General features: G+C 43.6%; 1 protein-coding gene across 8 annotated transcripts in view; it reads left to right on the forward strand.

The window, feature by feature from the left end:
- The first annotated feature begins 216 nt into the window (after positions 1-216).
- Positions 217-19257, forward strand: part of ECPAS (Ecm29 proteasome adaptor and scaffold) — a 101189-nt gene continuing 82148 nt past the window's right edge. Inside the window, exons 1-2 of one of the 8 annotated variants that reach the window (XM_041761243.1) lie at positions 307-324; positions 8937-9040. In XM_041761243.1, coding sequence (XP_041617177.1) covers positions 9019-9040 — 22 coding nt within the window. In that variant the 5' untranslated portion in view covers positions 307-324; positions 8937-9018. Of the gene's footprint in view, positions 325-589; positions 937-1151; positions 1406-8936; positions 9041-9968; positions 10068-19257 lie in introns of those variants that run through there. The other 7 variants (XM_041761241.1, XM_041761240.1, XM_041761242.1 and 4 more) reach the window with 7 other exon arrangements.

The raw sequence follows: 19257 nt of genomic DNA on the forward strand, positions 1-19257 counted from the left end.
GCTTCCTCCCGCCGCCCGCGAGCGCGGCTCGACTTCTCCGAGTCCACGTCTCTTCCTCCGGACAGGCGTGTTCCCTCAGGTCGGCGGCGGCCGACGTGACACGGGCCTCGGGCCCCGCCTGGACACCGCGCCCGGCTCGGGGCAGCGCGCGCCGGCCGGCCGGGCCCTCCGGGGCGATCGCCCGGCCCCGCCCGCCCCCGCCCCCGCCCCCGCCCCCCCGGGCCGCCCGCCCGCCGCCCGCCCGCCGCCCGCCGCCTCGCCTCCCGCGCCCACCTCGCGGCGCCGCGCGCAGCATCCCCGGCATGGAGACCGGCTCGGACTCAGGTCAGAGGCCCGCGCGTCCCTGTGGCCGCACGGCCGCCGCAGGCTGCTCCGGCGCGGCGCGGCGGGGCGGGGAGGCCAGGCCGGGCCGCCCGCGCAGGCCGCCGCGTGCCGGGTCCGCGCGGGGAGCGCTCGCGGGGCGGGCGGCGGCAGGTGGGCAGGACGAGCCGCGAGCGAGCGCGGGCGGGCGGGCGCGCGAGGGGCCCGGCGGGGGGGCCGCTGGGAGGATGGCTCAGCTCTTTCTAAATATAAAAGCGGCGTGAGTTGGGCGAGCGCGGCGCGGAGCCGCAGAGCCGCCGCGCGGGCCGGGCGCCCCGGGACTCGGCCGACAGACGGCGGCGGCGGCCCCGCAGAGGCGCGCGGCGGTGGGAGCGCCCGGGCCGCGGGCTCGCGGGGGACCGCGGGAGCGCCGCGCGCGGCGAGGGGGACGCAGGCGGCGGCGGCGGCGGGCGGGCCTCGTGGGCGCCGCGCGACCGGAGGCGGCTCCCGGCCCCTGCCGCACCGCGAGCGGCGAGCCCCCCGCGCCGCCCGTCCGCGCCCTCCCGCTCGGCCCCTCCCTCCCTCCCTGGCGCAACATGGCTGCGGCCGCCGCCTCCGCCTCCCAGGACGAGCTGAGTAAGTGCCACCGGCAGCCGCGGCCGCGAGTCGGAGCCGGCGCAGCGCAGGGGCCCGGGGCGGCGGCCGGGGCCGGGCGGGCGGGCGGCGGCGGCGGCGGGCGGGGGGCTGAGGCGCTCGGGCCTGGCGGGCGGGGCGCCGGCGCCTGTAGGCCTCAGGTTTGCACCGTCACGTTGCGAAATTGAAACCGGAGCCCCGGGCGGAGCCACCTCTGGCCGCGATCCGCCCCGGGCCGGCGGCGGGGGCCCCGTGGCGCTCGGGTGGCGGCCGGGCCGGGGGCCTCCCCCCTCCCCCCCGAGGGTGACGGGCTGCGCCGGCCCGTCCCGCCGACCCCGCGGTGGCCCCGGGTCCCGACTGTGTGAGGGGCGGGCGGGGGGGGGGCAGTTCTGGAAACGGAGCTCTGGGGGCAGGGGAGAAGGTGACCCCCCGGAACCGAGCGGAAAGGTCAAGCCCAGGCGGTGACCCTCAGGTGGAGGAGGAAGGGCGGGAGGGCCGGGCGCGGGTCGCCGAGCCAGGCGGGGGGGGGGGGCTGACAGCGCCCGCGCACCCTCGCCCGTCCGCGCCGCAGCCTTTCGGGGGACAGCGGTGGGCGCCCCGAGTGCCCGGCCGCCGCGCCCGCCGCCCCGGTTCACCTCGATGCTTTGTGGGAAGTGTAGTTCCAGGGCGCCGCAGGCCCGCGCTGGGGTCCTGGAGAAATGGGATTTTTGTGTAGGGCGTGTGGGATGACTTCTGATCGCGTCTGGGTGGTTAGACGCCCATGCTCAGCTTAAAGCTTTTGTTTGCTTGTTTCCTCAGGGGCTGCCCTTCGGTTCACCACAAAACACCCCCCTCCAAAAAAAAAAAAAAAAAAAAAAACGGTGTTAGAGACGATGGGAGTTTGTAAGTGGAACGAAGCAGGGGTGAGGTGTCGCAAGCCCTGTGAAGTTGTTGGTGTAATCCCTCCCGAATTTCCATACGAAAGTAGTTTTAAACGTAGTAAAATTTCTGCTTTACTTTGGTGTTTGGCAGTTTGAAGCTGCTTTTATGTATCGGTGATCTCACTCTTGCGCCCTCGTAACCTTGTAAGGCAGGTAGGTAGGTAGGAATTATCGTTGTTTTAAAGAGGAGGCGGGTTTAGAGAGGTGAAGCTCCTCGCTGCTTCGACATAAAACTGGTGTGGCAAGAGTCGTGTTTGCTCATTTTGGAGCTGAAATAAACAGTGTGACCCTGGGCGGGATGGAGAGTCTGAGTGGACGCCGGGCCCATGGTGTGTTGAGAGAGAGAGACCTGGTGTGAGGGCCCCAGAGTTGATTGCTTCTCTGTCAGGCCCAAGCTGGAGCACCCTACCAGGCCTCTGGGGGAGATCCGTTCCCTCATTTGTTGCATTTTTTTTGGTTACTGTAAAATACACATAACATGACTTACTCTCATAGCCATTTTTAAGTGTATATAGTTCAGTGGTGGTAAGTACCTGTTGTGCCGCCGCCACCACCACCACCACCACCACCACCACCACCATCACCACCACCACCACCACCCATTTCCAGAACTCTTCATCTTGCACAAGTGGAACTCTATACCCATTAAACCTGAACTCCCTCTCCCAGCCCCCTCCCCCTCCAGCACTTGGCAACCACCATCCTGCTCTATGATTTTGACTGTTCTAGGTATCTCATAGAAGTGGAATCATACCTGGTTTGTCTTTCTGTGACTGCCTTATTTTACTTGGCCTAATGCTTTCAGAGTTCATCCGTGTTGTAGCATGCGACAGTATTTTCTTTGTTTTTAAGGCTGAATGATATTCCATTGTGTGTCTATATCGCATTTTCTCATCCATTTGTCTGTTGATGGACACTTGGGTTGTTTGCACATCTTACCTGTTGTGAGTAATGCTGCTATGAACATGGGTGTACAAGTATCTCTTGCTTCCAGTCCTTTTGGGTATATATGCAGAAGTGGGATTGTTTAGTCATATGGTAATTCTGTTTTTAATTTTTTGGGAGACCACCATACTGTTTTCCACAGTGGCTATATGGTTTTGTGTTCCTGCCAACAGTACACAAGGGTTCCAGTTTTTCCACGTTCTCACCAACACTGGTTCTTTTCTGTATTTTTGAAAGTAGCCATCGCAGTGGGTTTGAGGTGGTCTGTTTAAATTGTTGTACTGTATGATACCTGAATTCTTGTAGTGCCACTAAGCACTTTAAAGTCTGAATTACCAGTTGGAATGGTGAAAAAAAACTAGAGGAAAATTGGATATCATTAATCATTTTTTTAAAAGATTTTATTATGTATTTATTAGAGCATGAGCACAGGGAGGGGCTGAGGGAGAAGCAGACTCCCTGCTGAGCATGGGGCCAGGCTAACAGGGGCTCCATCCCAGCACCCCAGGATCATGACCTGAGCCCAAGACAGATGATTAACTGAGCCACCCAGGCATCCCAAATTGGGTATCGTTCATATTTGTGTATATGCAGCCTGTACATCAGGTACCTGGTAGAGTGCTGGTAGTACTTATGGTAATACTTTATTTTTATTTTTTTATTTTTTAAGATTTATTTATTTATTCATGAGAGGGAGACAGAGAGAGAGAGGCAGAGACACAGGCAGAGGGAGAAGCAGGCTCCATGCAGGGAGCCTGACGCGGGACTCGATCCCGGGACTCCAGGATCGCACCCTGGGCCAAAGGCAGGCGCTAAACCACTGAGCCACCCAGGGATCCCTGGTAATACTTTAATAGTACTTCTGGAACATACGGCTTCAGCAGCTACCGAAAAAGTTAGGAACAAGTAATTCCAATCCTTGCTTTTCCATTGTTTTGGTTGGTCAAGTCATCAATCATCGACCACAAATATCTCTTGACTTGGTTTCTGTGTTTCTTCGGAAGAGATTAAATGCTTGGCAGCCGATACCTTAGAGTAATTTAACTTGAAATCACCTACATAAGTACTGGCTAAGAAGTTTCAAAGAAGCCACTTTTAGTTTTAGAATGGCTATAATAAAAGGAGAGATGGCTGATAAAAATATGCTTTATAAAAAAATTTTTTTTGCTTTATAAAAATTTTTAAAAAAGAAGCCAAGAATCTGAATATTTGCTGGCTATTGTTTTTCACAAGTAGTGGTAATAAAAACAAACTACTGGATGCCAGCATTGTTTTTTTCCCTAATATATATATATTTTAAAATATTTTTTTTTTTTTTTTTTTTTTTTTTTTTTTTTTTTTTTTTTTTTTTTTTTTTTTTTTTTTTTTTTTTTTTTTTTTTTTTTTTTTTTTTTTAATTTTTTATTTATTTATGATAGTCACAGAGAGAGAGAGAGGCAGAGACACAGGCGGAGGGAGAAGCAGGCTCCATGCACCGGGAGCCCGACGTGGGATTCGATCCCGGGTCTCCAGGATCGCGCCCTGGGCCAAAGGCAGGCGCCAAACCGCTGCGCCACCCAGGGATCCCTATTTTAAAATATTTTATTTATTTATTCATGAGAGAGACACAGAGAGAGGCAGAGACATAGGCAGAGGGAGAAGCAGGCTCCATGTGGGGAGCCCGATGCGGGACTCGATCCCAGGAACTGGGGATCATGCCCTGAGCCAAACGCAGACGCACAACTGCTGAGCCACCCAGGTGTCCCATTCCCTAATATTTTGTTGTAAAAATCTTCAAAAATACAGAAAAGTTGAAAGTGATTATTCATATGCCCATTACTTAGATCCTGCATTTGATATTTTACCAGCTTTATCACATATCTGTCCATCTTTCAACCCACCTTTTACAATTTTATTTTATTTTTTAATTAAAAAAAACTAGTAAAATATACATATTGAAACTCCTCGTCTTAATGATTTTTTAATCATGGTTCAGTGGCACTAAGTACTCAAAACCCATCCTTTTTTGATGCATTTCAAAGTAAATTGGAGACTTCTGTAAATGTTCCCCTCGCTATTTCAGGACTAGCATTAAGTGTTTTGCATATATTTTATTTGTCAAAGTAATCCTAAGAGGTGGGTACAATTATGTTTGCCGTTTTATGGAATGGAAAAGACTTTTTCGGTGGCCAAGGTCCTGCAGCAAGTGAGTGGTGGAGTCAGATCCCAGGTGTCTCAGACTCCGGCGTGCACTCAGCCAGGCTTTGGGCTGTTACCTCTGAGTACCAAAGTCAAGGGGTTCGTGCTCATGGAAAGATCTAGTCAGAGAGGCTGCTGACTTCTTAACTAGATGTTACCTTAGTCCAGCTATTTGATTGCTGTTTAACATGCTGTGAGGTGCAAAAGAAACACCATAGTCCACCAACAGAATTGTAATACTGCTGAGAGGAAAGAGGAAGCATATGTGTAAACAAATATGTAGGACCAAAGTGTGTGATTATGTAACAGAGGTAATGCTAAAATAATATTATTATCTGTGGTTCCCACATTTGCTGTTTAGGGATGTATAGCTGGTAACACTGGGTTTCTGTCGATTTCAGATGTTTGTATTTGAGGGGATACACATGCCATACATTTAAGTTAAATCTGCAGTTGCTGTCACTGGTGTGTGCCACCCCGCCTTGTGGGAGCCCCGAGGGGCAGAGCCGTTAGGTTTCTCTTGTATTTCATTTTTCATTGGTTGACTGATTGATTAGTATCGTTGACACAGGGAAGTTTCCAGAAGGTAAGCAGGAAAGTCTTGGGGTGGGATTTTTTAGAATTTGTTATCCTTTCACAAATCTCATGTAATTGTCGCTTTGGGTCAGGTGATTTATAAAGCTAATGTTTCTTGAAAGCTGTCTGTGTGTTCTAGTCACTCAGGACGTGTTACTGACCAAATCCTTACAACGCCCCAGTGAGTGTGGTACTCTCACTGTCTCGGCGGTGGAACTTTCTTGATGTTACGGAGTTAGGGCTTGAATTCAGATTCTCTGATTCCACGGTCGATGTTAATATTAATGCTGCTGTATTACTATCTCTGAAGGCGAAAATGTACAGTTTATAACAAGAGCAGCATGTCCCCCCTCCCCCCCATGTCTTACTGGCCTCCAGAAGAAATCTCCTGTAGTGTACAGAAAGTGGCAGTGTTCTGCTATTCATTGAATAGAAGTAGAATTAGATTTTTGGGTGAGATGCCACATTAGAGACCAGTTAGTTCCGTCAAAGATAATTCTGAAATCTGGGTTTGTAAGTTACTTAAGCTCATAAGTCTGTAGTTTTCTTCCTTTATATTTAGGGTGCTATAACTGTTTGGAATGGAATGGAATTCAGTGCAGGGCATGTGGGCTAGTTTTTCTTCTAATATTATCCTCTGCCAGTTCATGGAAAAGTTGACATTGTGGTTATGTTTCAGCAGTGGACAGGGAGATTTCTGACAGAGGGAAGGAAGCATTTGAGACTTTTCACCTGGTCAGCTGTTCAGTGGTTTCATATTCTGGGCTTTATAATTATAAGGCATCCTTAGCATCTGATCTTTATTGGGATAGAGACAAGCCAGGAAGGAGTACGGCCTGTAATCTTCAAGCACATTGACACTGTTCAGTTTGACATAACCATGGGGAACTTCACTTGTAAAAGTTGGCCAGAACATCAACATGTCAAATACCTTCTGAGAGACTCTCTGCCAGTGCCAGGAAGCCGAGCGGCTCCTCTGGAGGGTGAGATGTGGGAAGCTGTGTAGGTGAACGTGATTCTGCGGCCTACTGAAATAGCCCCAGAGACAGCTACCCGTGCAGCTGAGCCGATCTTTGTAGGAAGGCTAAATCAAGCATGTACCGTTCAAATTTTGGTTACTTAGTCAAAATGGAAAGTTAAAATGGGAAATAATATTTCTGCTTTTTATCAACTTCTAATTCTTCACTTTTACCCCATTCTGTTTTGAATTATGCTTTCAATAAACTGAAATATTTAATAAAGGCCAGTGTCAGTGAGAATAGTTGGCACTGGGGCACTCGACCTTGTTCGGAAGATAGATGTTAAAATTACTGGCACCGCCAGTGTACTCAGATGGTCTGATCCACGTTTCTGGTCTCTGGTTTCAGGCCTGGCCAGTCTCTGCCTTGATGCTTGCTGTCTTATAGGGCTTATTTCCCCTACACACTTTCCAAAAGTTGAGTGACTAACTTTTGATCCCATCCTCACAGGGCTTATAATTCACAGTAGATACAGGTTTCTACACAAATAGGAAGAACTAATATGAAACATAATAATGAAAAATGCCTCCCACTGTTCTTTGGACATTTCAAGTGAGAATAGCTTGAGCTAAGATATAGAGGTTGGAAAGTATCCTGCATTTTAAGGGTAAATTTCAGTCTGATATGCTGGAATAAGGGTGCTATGGCTGTGAGAAATATTGGGAAAGGAGATAAAATTTGGAGTTTGATACTTGACCCTTTCTGCCTTTTATGTTCTATTTATAATTTGGGATCTTTAGCAAATTATTTTACATTTCTAGGTCTTGGTTTCTTTCTCATAAAATTAGGATAATACAAAATATTCAGTGTTGTTATGATTAGTGTATGTGAAAAAGCACTGTATAAACAATTAAGCTCTATGTAAGTTATTATTATTATGTAGTTGGGGGGTGCAGTAGGAGATGAAGCTGGGAAGATAGGTTGGGACCAACTTGTGTGGGAATGCCAACACAACCAGTTTGGACTTTGTTCTGTAGACAGAAGAGGACCATCAAAGGCTTTTAAGCTGGAGTGTAACATGAGTAGATCTGTTTTATGAGGATAACAGGTGGCAGTGGTGTAACACTGATTGTGTGGATCCAGAGACCAAGAGCAGCAATACTAATTGGGAGGCCAAGTGAAAGAAACCTAGGGTCTGAAGTGGGACAGTGGAAGTGGATTTGTCAAGGAGGTGATGATATAACTTAGAGTCCCTAAAATAGGCAGAAATTATTGGCCAAGTAGATGAGTGTTGTTCAAGAGAGGGAGGAGTTAGAGATGATCCCAGGAATCTCACTGAGAGGTTAGTCGGGGGGTAGGAGGGTGGTGGGGGTGGTGGTGGTGGGGGTGGTGGTGGTGGTGGTGGTGGTGGTGGTGGTGGTGGTAGTGGTGGTGGTGGTAGAGAGTGTAGTCTCTAGACAGATTTAGGGAGGTGGAAGTAGAGTGAAAACAGGTTTATGTTCAACAAATAAATTGTTGAGTGAGTGAGTTGAATTATTGAGGCACCCAAGTTGTGTTGTTTAGGGAGACTGGAATAGTAGCTGCAATGTCCTGTGGAGTCAGAAATGGTTTTGAATCCTGGTCCTGCTGCTTTTTGGTTAATATCCTTGAATGAAGGACCTAACTTCTGGGCTTTGGTTTTCTCTTCTGTTAAGTGGGATAATAACCAAACCTATTTCACAGAGTTGTTATAAGAGTGGGAAGAGATAATGCATATTAAAAACTTGGCATAATGCTAGACGTGTGGCTTTCTGGGTGTGGGAACTTGTTCTGAAACTTGGGAGAGCGTGGGGGTGATGGTAGAGTCAGGGGAATGGGCAGATCGTTCAGGGGACAGCTGTCTGGGGGCTGTGCATATGTGGGGTGAGAAGAAGACCAAGAAGAATCAGGGAAGGTCAGGAGTGTTGAGAGAGGACACAGGTTCCCAGGGTTATGAATGTTAACCATTTGCGTTCTCAGTTGTAATGTACGATAACGTGTACCCACCTACTAATACTCTTCTTATTAAAACTGTTATGTAATTATGCTTCCTCCTAATTTTCATGTAAGGCTTTGTATGTTTATGATTTATATGTATATGTACACATATACATATATGATAAAATCTATGTTGTATTGGTATTTCAGTTTTTTAGTCCTTGGTGAATAATTTTAAAGTATTAGCCTGTTACTTCTATATAGTAAATTTTATTTGTGGGCATACTCCTTACTCTTTCTCCAATATGATAATCACTCTAATTTTTTCCTCCTCATTCTGAATTTGCAAAAAGCAGGGCATCAAATTAGAGCTTAGCATAGAAATGAAAAGTGCTTTTTTTGATTTCTTAATGGTAGCAATGAGTATAAATCTTTTAATTGTTTTTTTTCCTGGTGTTCTAAATAATAGATTCTTTATACAATTGCATATGTACGAGTGGATGAACCTACCATTGGTGATCCAGAGGATTTTTGTCAAGACTGGATAAACCATGTATCACATTGATTGTAGAGGTTAGTAGTTCCTTAGTTCCTTAGGATGTGTGCATTTTTTTTGTAGTAGCATTTAAAAATGCATAGGTTATCAAGTAGCAAGTGATTTTCAACCAAGATCATCATGGGTTTTTCTCCTTTTCTAGCTATCCCAAGAGAGTTAGTGAAGTGCATGTTAGTGTATATATTCCTGAAGCCTCTATTCTCTGTCTTTGCATAAACATAATTCTAAAAAATTAGCAAGAGAGAGGAAAAGATAAAACTTGAAGACATTACTTACCAGTGTGCACAAGGAAAAGACTGCAAGTGGTAGTTTACAAGTAGTATTATTGTTTGCTACAACCACAAAAAAAGATTTTACATGCTCCAGGAATGTCATCTTGGAGTTGTTTTATTTGTAAAAATTAAAAAAAAAAAAGCATTGAAAGAGGCATCATCATAGTAATTGGGTATTCCTCATTTTGCCTTTTTGACATGTACTATGATGGAAAAGCCACTAAATTCTACTTCATTCTGGGGCTGAATAAGACTGGTGTTAGTGTCATTCTTGGGTGATATTGGATGGTCCTTTGATTGAAACTCTGTAAATTCAGATCGCAATTCTCTGATACCATGAACTCAATATCCAGTGAGTACCTGGGATGTTGTGGCTTCAATCCAAAGGTGCATCTGTTGCTTTCTTCTAATTTAATTATTGCTTTCCCCTTCCCCCAGTGCATTCTGTTTTTCAGTGCGTATATTGCTGATGATGGTGTGATTGCTTAACTCAGGTGGAATTTTGAGGGATAGAATGAATGGATATTTTATAAATCAAAGCTCAACTTTAGCATAAACTTTGGTTTATTTTTACTATCTCGCATATCTTCATTCCATTATAGAGAAATGGAAAACTGGGAGGTTGGAGGAATTGTTTAGAAGAGAAATGAGAACATTGTTTATTTGCTCCTAGATTCTTTCTCAGTGCTTTTGGGCCTGTGACAGATGTGTTAATGAAATTTTGATATACTGATGGCAAGCAGGTCAAACCACAAATGCTGGAATTTAAATAGTGAGTTAAATAAAGAATTTTCTAGAGGTTACACATTGAAATGAGCATTGTCCTAAGTAATTAGCTGCTTTGAGCGCATCTTAACTATCACACGTTTGACTTTTATGCAGTGTGAACTCTTGCATAGTATGTATTGTCTCCTCTAAGCTGGCTTTCATAAGCTGAACTAATCTTTCTGCTCATCAGTTTATTAACACTGATTTCTAACTGGCACCTGCCAGCTGCTGTCTCTGGGGGAAAGGGCTTCCTTGGGAGGTGGGAGTGTTTGTGGCACTCAGTGCATCTGGAGTCTGGCACTTATTCATTATATCTAGGGTACAGATGAGGCCTTTCTGTCTCACCACTTTGCCCAGCCCTGCCAAGCTAACCCTATGACTTCTCCCTTTCCTCCCTGCTTGTGCGTGTGTGTGTGTGTGTGTGTGTGTGTGTGTGTGTGTGTGTGTAAGGGGGCAGTGGGGTGTGTGTGTGAGCAGGAGAGAGAGGGGAGTCTTGCTTGGGGCTAGGCTGGGTTGGGAGAGGGCTTAAAGTAGCCTGACCTCATATCCAGGTGGCTAGGACTTTGGAAGTGGCAGGAGAAGAAACACTCCTTTCCTCCTCCCTGCTCAGAGTCAAGAGCGCATCCTGGTGCAGAGGTTTCCATATTGGAGTATCTGCCTGGGTCCTGGGGGTAAGATGGTGAGCTAGAGGACAGGAAGTTGGTCTGTCTGGTTGCCTTAATTTTGGGAGTAAGGGGTACCAGCAGCGACTGTGTCAGCAAGAGCCTCCTGCTCCAAATCTCATTTCTTGCAGAGGTTCTTATCTGTCTCCCCTCTGGGCAGCCCTGGCTGGGGGGAGGCAGCTCCTGCAGAGCCATGATGGAATGGGTCCTCTCCTCACCCCTGGCCTATGTTGATGTTTACTACTGGACTCGCTGACTTTATTTATTTATTTATTTATTTATTTATTTATTTATTTATGATTTTATTTATTTATTTATGATTTTATTTATTTATTTGAGAGAGAGAGCGAGAGGGAGCACCAGAGCACAAGCTGTGGGAGGGGCAGAAGGAAAGGGACAAGCAGACTCCCCACTGAGGGAGCTGGTGCTGCTTGATCCTATGATCCTGCAGCCATGACCTGAGCTGAAGGCAGACACTTAAGAGAGTCACCCAGGTACTCCTTGATATTCTCTTTTTGAGTATGTTTGTACTTAATACTTTATTTTTTAAGGTGGGGAGTGGGAGCAAACATCTGTTTAAAAACCTGGGAATAGAGATCAAAATTGAAAGCATCAATTCCTGAAGAAGTATCTTGCTGGCCTCATTTGGATTTTTGTTAAGTATTAGACTGGCATTTAATGAATCTAAATGGCATATAGAACTCAAAAGATAATGTGGACTTTACTTTAACATTGGTTAGTATCTGGTTAGATTGATAGTTCACAGGATTGATCTACCAGGAAGGATTATTATGTATAAAATCTAGATGGTGGGCAGTCCAGGTCGCTCAGTGGTTTCGCGCTGCCTTTGGCCCAGGGTGTGATCCTAGGGACTTGGGATTGAGTCCCATGTCGGGCTCCCTGTGTGGAGCCTGCTTCTCCCTCTGCCTGTGTCTCTGCCTCTCTCTCTCTCTCTCTCTCTCTCTCTCTCTCTCTGTGTCTCTCATGAATAAATAAATAAAATCTTAAAAAAAAAGTCTAGAGGGCAGCGAGGCCTTCCTTACTCTTTGTAGTTTCAGCCTCACACTCCTAATCACAGAGATAGTCAAAGTCCAGAGGTGGTCATCTCTCCATCACTCTCCCTCCCCCATCACATCTTGTTTTTGTGAATTTCCTAGAATTTAGTTTATGCTTTTCTTAGGTGTTAGGTTCCCATTTCTGAAAATGATATTTTGGTGCCACTCATGTCAGTTTGGACATGAAAACCCACTTGTTTCACTGGTTTAAATACATACACACTCCACTTTCAAGCGTTTCAGTAATTTAGTTAACTCTGGAAGATGTGAGTCATGAGGAAGGGCTTGGTATAGAGTGTTTGACTTTCTATTCTTTCACTGGTCTATCCTCTTTCTCCATCTTTTTGTTTTCTCCTCTGCACTTTGTAGTAACCACTGTATCCCTTCTGATTTGAAGCAGACCGGTTCTGCCACACAATCAGACCTTCTAGAATTCCTCCCACTTTTTTTTTTTTAACCCTAAGTATTTGTCACAGTAATAAAATACATGTTGTAGACCCTTTTCCAAGAGATTCTGATGTCAGGTATTATAAATTGTTGCCAGTCCCCTCCTTTCCCTTGCTATAGATGTTAAGTGTATAAACTTTAAGTAACTTTTCTAATGCAGGAAATTAATATTTCATATATTCAACAGGTACTTGAGCAACTACTCTCTGCATGGGACTGAATTAAGTGCTGGGATACCAAGAGACTTAAGTCACAGTTTCTCAACCAAGAGCTCTTTTAGAAGGATGGAGTGTACAAGTGGGTAGTTAGGTGGAATCAGATTGAGATCACACCTCAGAGAACTGCTTTGGTCTAGGAAGAGAAGATCGGGCAGTTACATAATGTGTAGCAAAACACAGTGAGTGCCAGGAGAGATGCAGAAGAGGTCTATGGGAGTTTGTAAGGCCCAGATGGGATGTGTAAGTGTGCCGCAGGTAATATCTGAGCTGGATCTTGGGTGGGAGGACTTGGCTGTGTGGAGATGGAGAGGTAGGAGAGCTTGGGAGAGTATTCCCTGTTGGGATACTTGGCTGACTAAATAATTGAGCAGGGAAAACATGGCATGCTTAAGTGATTACAGTTTGGATCACTGTTGCCGGAGTAATGGGGGGGGCCTTGGTTGAGAAGATTCCTTTGGGGCTAGATTGGTCCATACTTAGGAAGGACTCTTTCTCTGATCTCATAATTCACCCTAGGCATGTGCTAGCTGCTTATGTTTTTTTTTTAATGTACTTTTATAGAGGTCCTTCTTTTTTTATCCCCTTTGGCCAAGACCGTCTGTTTGTATTTGGACCCACTTGTAAGCCGGCTTAAGCAAAAACAGGGCACTTACTTTGGGGAGTTTTATGGAAGCAGGAGGGGCCTTAAAGAACTAGAAATCATCCAGTTTTTCTAGCTGTTCTCTTTGCCTTTGTGCCCATTCTTTCTTCAGGCCAGCTTCTTCTGATTTTGTGTTCCCTAGAGTAGGCTAAAGATGACCATGTGCTATCCACTGGCTTTATTCTTCTGGGTCCGGGCACTCAGGGAGGCTTGACTTTCTGGTCCCACTTCTGAATTGCTGAGGAAGGTATGAATTGAGTCAGGACCCATCCTGACCCATTGACTGTGGCCAGGGTACAGAGTCATGTTGTATGTTGTTGTCCAGCAAGCCTTCATATCATTGCCACTCCCTTTCTCTGCTTCCATAGTACTGCAATTTAGCATGCTGGAAGGAGAGCATTGGGTTTAGGGTTGAACTGGCCTGGAGTTTGAACCCTAGCCCTGACACTTTCTACCTTGTAGTCTTGATCAACATTCTTGTTTGTTTGTTTGTTTGTTTTTCATTCTTAATTCTAGGTCTGTTTCTTCATCTGTAAGTTGGAGCTAATATTACCCGACTTCCATAAATACTATTTTTGAAGGAGGTACTGCATTCTAATGTGTTCTTGGCTCAACTTAAAATTAGTCTTACTAGCTTGGTGACCTTTGGCAAATCAGATCTCTGGCCTGTTTTTCATCTATAAATGCAGACAGTTAGTTGCCCCCTTGATGTGTTTTGAGGCTCAAAAGACCATATGAAACTGCTTTATGACTATAGTGTGTATGTATGTATGAATCAGAAGAAAGTAAATACCATGAGGGAGAGTATTTCCTTGTGATGTTATTCCATTCTAGTTTAGTGTATTTCTATGGTAACTTGACAGATCTTTCTCAAAATATCTTGCAGCTTTAGATTATTAATTGATTTATGATGCAGTGGGTCGGTCTAGGTATTTTCAGCTTTCCATTTCAGTCTCAGCTTCCACTTAAGCTCTAACCTGATTTGCAATTTACAATTTATAATTTAAAATATTCAGAAAAAATAATGTTCTTTGTAGAAAACTTAAGCAGCCTTAAAAACTTTCCTAAACCTGTTACCCTGAAATAACTGTTTTCTCTCTCTCTCTTTTTTTAAAAGAATTGTTTATTTATTTATGATAGACTGAGAGAGAGAGAGAGAGAGAGAGAGGCAGGCAGAGTGTGTCACAGGCAGAGGGAGAAGCAGGCTCCATGCAGGGAGACCGATGTGGGACTCGATCCCGGGACTCCAGGATTGTGCTCTGGGCCAAAGGCAGGTGCTAAACCGCTGAGCCACCCAGGGATCCCCTATTTTCTCTTTTTAATTAAAACAAGTAATTCATGCTCATGAAGCAAATTAGTAATGACCTAAAATTAATCAAGCCAAAAAATAATCCTCTGAAAATCTACCACACGGAGATAACCAGTACCTTAAATTTAGTGACTTTTCCTTTTTTTTTTTTTTTTGATGGTATATCTTTGCATTGCATGCTTTGTAAGGAATGTTTTTTTTTTCTTTTTTGTAAGGAATGTTTTTATGTTCAAGTTGTTATGAAAAGATGATACATCTGATGAAATGGATATATTGCTTTTTCTTTTCTTTTCTTTTCTTTTCTTTCTTTCTTTCTTTCTTTCTTTCTTTCTTTCTTTCTTTCTTTCTTTCTTCCTTCCTTCCTTCCTTCCTTCCTTCCTTCCTTCCTTCCTTTCTTTCTTCCTTTCTTTCAACTTTTCTAGAAGTGATGATGTGAGTGAAAAACCAGTGTTTGCTTTTTCTAATACTGTGAAAAAATAGCCTTTCCTCCGTAATTACCTCAGAAGTCAAAGTTGTATTTTCTTGGAGTGATCTGAAGGATGAGTGATTTATGTGGACAGTTTTATTTGTCAGGAATAGTTACATGTTTTCAGAAATATCAGTGGTTAATGGATAACGCTGAAGTGAGTGAAGTCCTTGAACCTTTACTGGTTATTTCTTCCTTGTGAGGGGTAGAGGAAAGGAAGGTCCCTTCTTTGTCTTTACATAGAGAAATTAAAGACAGGTGAATAATATGAATTATAGAAATACTTAATGGAAGTAAATGAATATATTTATTTTTAGTAGGATTTTTTTCCTATGTGAATATAATAGTTGACATAGTTAAACTGGAAATTTCTTTTTGTTTTGGGGATTGAAGAATTTCAGTGTTTTGATATATTTTTTTGAGACCTAAGTTTTGTTTTTTTTTAAGATTTATTTATTTTAGAGAGTGCGTGCACACAGGAGTGGGGAGGGTACAGAGGAGAGGGGGAGAGAGAGAATCTTAAGCAGACTCCATGCCCAGTGCAGAGCCCAATGCAGGGCTCATCTCATGATTCTGAGATCATGATCTGAGCTGAAATCAAGAGTTGGATGTTCAACAAACTGAGCCACCAGGTGCCCCTGAGACTAAGGTTTTTTTTTTTTTAAGACTTTGCTTTTTTTTTTAAAATATTTATTTATTTATTTATTTATTTATTTATTTATTTATGAGAGAGAGAGAGAGAGAGAGAAAGAGGCAGAGACACAGGAGGAGGGAGAAGCAGGCTCCATGCTCTGAGCCCAACATGGGACTCGATCCCAGGACTCCAGGATCACGTCCTGGGCCAAAGGCAGGCCTAAACCGCTGAGCCACCCAGTGATCCCCAGACTATCTTTTTTAAGAGCGGTTTTAGATTTACAACAAAATTGAGACGGCACAGAGATTTCCCATGTAATCCTCTGCTTCACTCCCGCAACTCCCTACCACTGCACGGAATCCCCCATCTAACATCACTCACCAGCATGGAACCTTTTTTAACTGAGGATAAAATACACTGACATATAATCACCTGAAGTCCATAGTTTTTTTTTTTTTTTTTTTAAGATTTTATTTATTTTATCATGAGAGACACAGAGAGGCAGAGACAGAGACAGAGGGAGAAGCAGGCTCCCTGCGGGAAGCCCAATGCAGGACTTGATCCCAGGACCCCGGGATCACGCCCTGAGCTGCTGAAGGTGGATGCTCAACTGCTGAGCCAACAGTAGTCCCTGAAATCCATAGTTTATATTACAATTCACTCTTGGTGTTCTGTATTGTATGGGTTTGACTTATACCCATCTTTATAATATACAGAGTATTTTCACTGGCCTGGAAATCCTGTGTTCTTCTCCTCTTTGTTCATCCCTCCTTCCCCATTCCTTTCTGGCAACCACTGATCTTTTTACTGTCTCCACAGTTACGCCTTCTCTAGAATATTATACATTTGGAATCAGACGGTATGTAGCCTTTTCAGATTGGCCTCTCTCACTTTTGCCTTTAAGGTTCCTTCATGTCTTTCTATGACTTGAAAGCTCATTTCTATTTGGCACTGAAAAATATTCTGTTGTTTGTATGTGCCAGTTTATTTATCCGCTCACCTACTGAAGGGTATCTTGTTTGCTTCCAAGAATTGGCAATTATGAATAAAGTTGCTCTAAACATCCCTGTCCAGGTCTTGGTGTGGACATAAGTTTTCAGCTCCTTTGGGTAAATACCAAGAAGTGCAATTGCTGGATCATATGGTGAAACTTTTTAGTTTTGTAAGGGACCTCCAAACTGTCTTCCAAAGACTATGCCATTTTGCATCCCCACCAGTAATATTCTTATTTTTGTTCTTCCATATTCTTTAAGGCTCCTTTTCAGCTATAAAATTCTGTGATTTAAATTTATTTCTTTATCCTTGAAACATAACTTCTTTCAAAATTTTTTTTGTAAAAAAAAGAAATGTATTTTTACTGAAGAATATTTGAAAAGTACATGAAAGTATAAAGAAGAAAAATTACTGCTATATTTTCTTCCTCCTTTTATATAGTTGTATCATAAAACAAAATTAGTATGGTGTATATATTCTTTTTTAAAATAATGAAATCTTTCAAGTATGAAGAAAATATAGAGATTAATCTTAGAAACACTTCTGTATGTCCCACCCATCTTTGTAAAATCTTTATTTTTTTTGCTCTTAGCAAAAAACTTTTTTCTTAAAAGAAATATATATTAGAGATATATATATACCGTTCAAGCCCCCTGTGCTACCCCTTACAAATGTTTTTTTCATTCTCTTTTTTTTTCTTCTCTCCCCTTTTACTTCTTCCTTCCTTCCTTCTAGCTCAGAGGTTGTCATTTCTGTGTTGTATGTATATTCTATACGACATATTTACATTGCATTTAAAAACTTCACATAGGGAATCCCTGGGTGGCTCAGCAGTTTAGCACCTGCCTTTGGCCCAGGGCGTGATCCTGGAGTCCCAGGATCGAGTCCCGCATCGGGCTCCCAGCATGGAGCCTGCTTCTCCCTCTGCCTGTGTCTCTACCTCTCTCTCTCTTTCTCTATGTCTACCATGAATAAATAAATAAAATCTTAAAAAAATAAAAAAATAAAAAAAATAAAAACTTCACATAAGTAGAATCAAACTGTACACATCCTTCTGTACTTGCTTTCTTTGATCTTAGGTTTTTAGATATTGTCTTGTTGGTCCATGTGACATTTAACTCTTGTTTATTTTTGCTGTCATATGACCCTGCCACAATTTCTTTATCCATTTTCCTGTTGACTGATATTTATTTATTTAAAAGAGTTTGTTGGGGATCCCTGGGTGGCGCAGCGGTTTGGCGCCTGCCTTTGGCCCAGGGCGCGATCCTGGAGACCCGGGATTGAATCCCACATCGGGCTCCCCGTGCGTGGAGCCTGCTTCTCCCTCTGCCTGTGTCTCTGCCTCTCTCTCTGTCTCTCATGAATGAATAAATAAAATCTTAAAAAAAAAAAAAGAGTTTGTTATTTATTTTTTGATTTTGTTCTTGTGCTGCTTGTCATTCCCTAGGAGAGTTTTTCTCCAGGACAAGGTTACATGAAACGTGGTCTGAGGACGGGAGAAATATTTTTTGCAAATTGGGGGAACTGTGAAAGAATCATTGTTAATTTAACTTTTCTTACCCTAGTAAGACTTTTTCAACGAAGGAAGAGTGTTCCTTATCTTTTTCTGACTGGTGCTAGTTTGCAGCTGGGTTACTTTGAACAGCACTGCTTTTAGGGTATGTTACCCTGGAGTAGCATTGCTTCAGATTTGTTTTCAGAGATTGTATGGGTTTGCACTCCATCAGCAGTGAACTCAGGTAATCTCTTGGTTTGTTTCCAGTCTTTGCCAACAATTGGTAGTTAGATTTGCAAAGTTTTTCTGATGTGAAAGGTGCAATATTGTAGCTTATCGTGTTAATTTTGCATACTCTTGACCAGTGTGATTGAGCATCTTTTTATGTGTTATTTACTATATGAGTCTCATCTTTGAATTGCCTGCTTCTGGCCTTTTTAATTAAAATTTTGGATTAATTAATCAAGAAAAACTTGATTTGCAGAAATGTTTAAAGTATCCTGTGTTCAAGTCTTTCAATAAAAGCATTATTGCTATTTATAACTTTTTATTTTATGGTGTGTTTTATGATATTTTTAACTCTTAACCCATTAGTCTTTTATGTTTTGTGCTTGAGTTTTAATTTTCCTTTCTCAGTTTTATTTTAAAATCTTTAAAATTCTGCTTTTTACATATGTCATTAACCTACTTGCAAGGGATTTTTAGGTATTTCTTTTCTATGTGGGGTAATAAAATTTTTTTTTCCAGTTTTGACTAGTTCGTTTTTTCTTTCCCTAGTTCTTCTGACCTCATACTCAGTTTTTCTTCCTATTTTTTGTACACTATCATTTCATTTTTTGAATTCTTCTTCCTTTATCCTTAAATGCTGTTGTCTTGAGCAGTCTGTCTCTGGCCTTCTGTTACTTTCTTTCAGCATACGACTAGCATATACAAGTGCTGCAAACCTGTGCCACATCCTTGCCTCTTCCTTCTTCACTCTGTAATCTGTGACCACCAAGCTCTGACACAGTGAGGTTTCAGTAAATACCTGAATGAGTACATGAGTGACCCAGCTAGGGAAGTTACTGCTTCACAGTGGAAGTAGGAGGGTACCTGGCCTTGCAGGAGGAGAGAATTTAGATGAACAGGGAGGAGGTGGAAGGATGAGTTGCAACTTGACACATTTGGTGTTAGCTCTGGATTTGTCTTAGCTGTCCCTTGAATGAGACAAAGTCACGTGATCTTTTGGTGATGCTCTCAAACAGGGCTCCTGTGTGTGATGTGGTATGGGTAGCA

This window comes from Vulpes lagopus, chromosome 7 (genome assembly GCF_018345385.1).
Source record: "Vulpes lagopus strain Blue_001 chromosome 7, ASM1834538v1, whole genome shotgun sequence".
Taxonomy (NCBI): Eukaryota; Metazoa; Chordata; class Mammalia; order Carnivora; family Canidae; genus Vulpes; species Vulpes lagopus.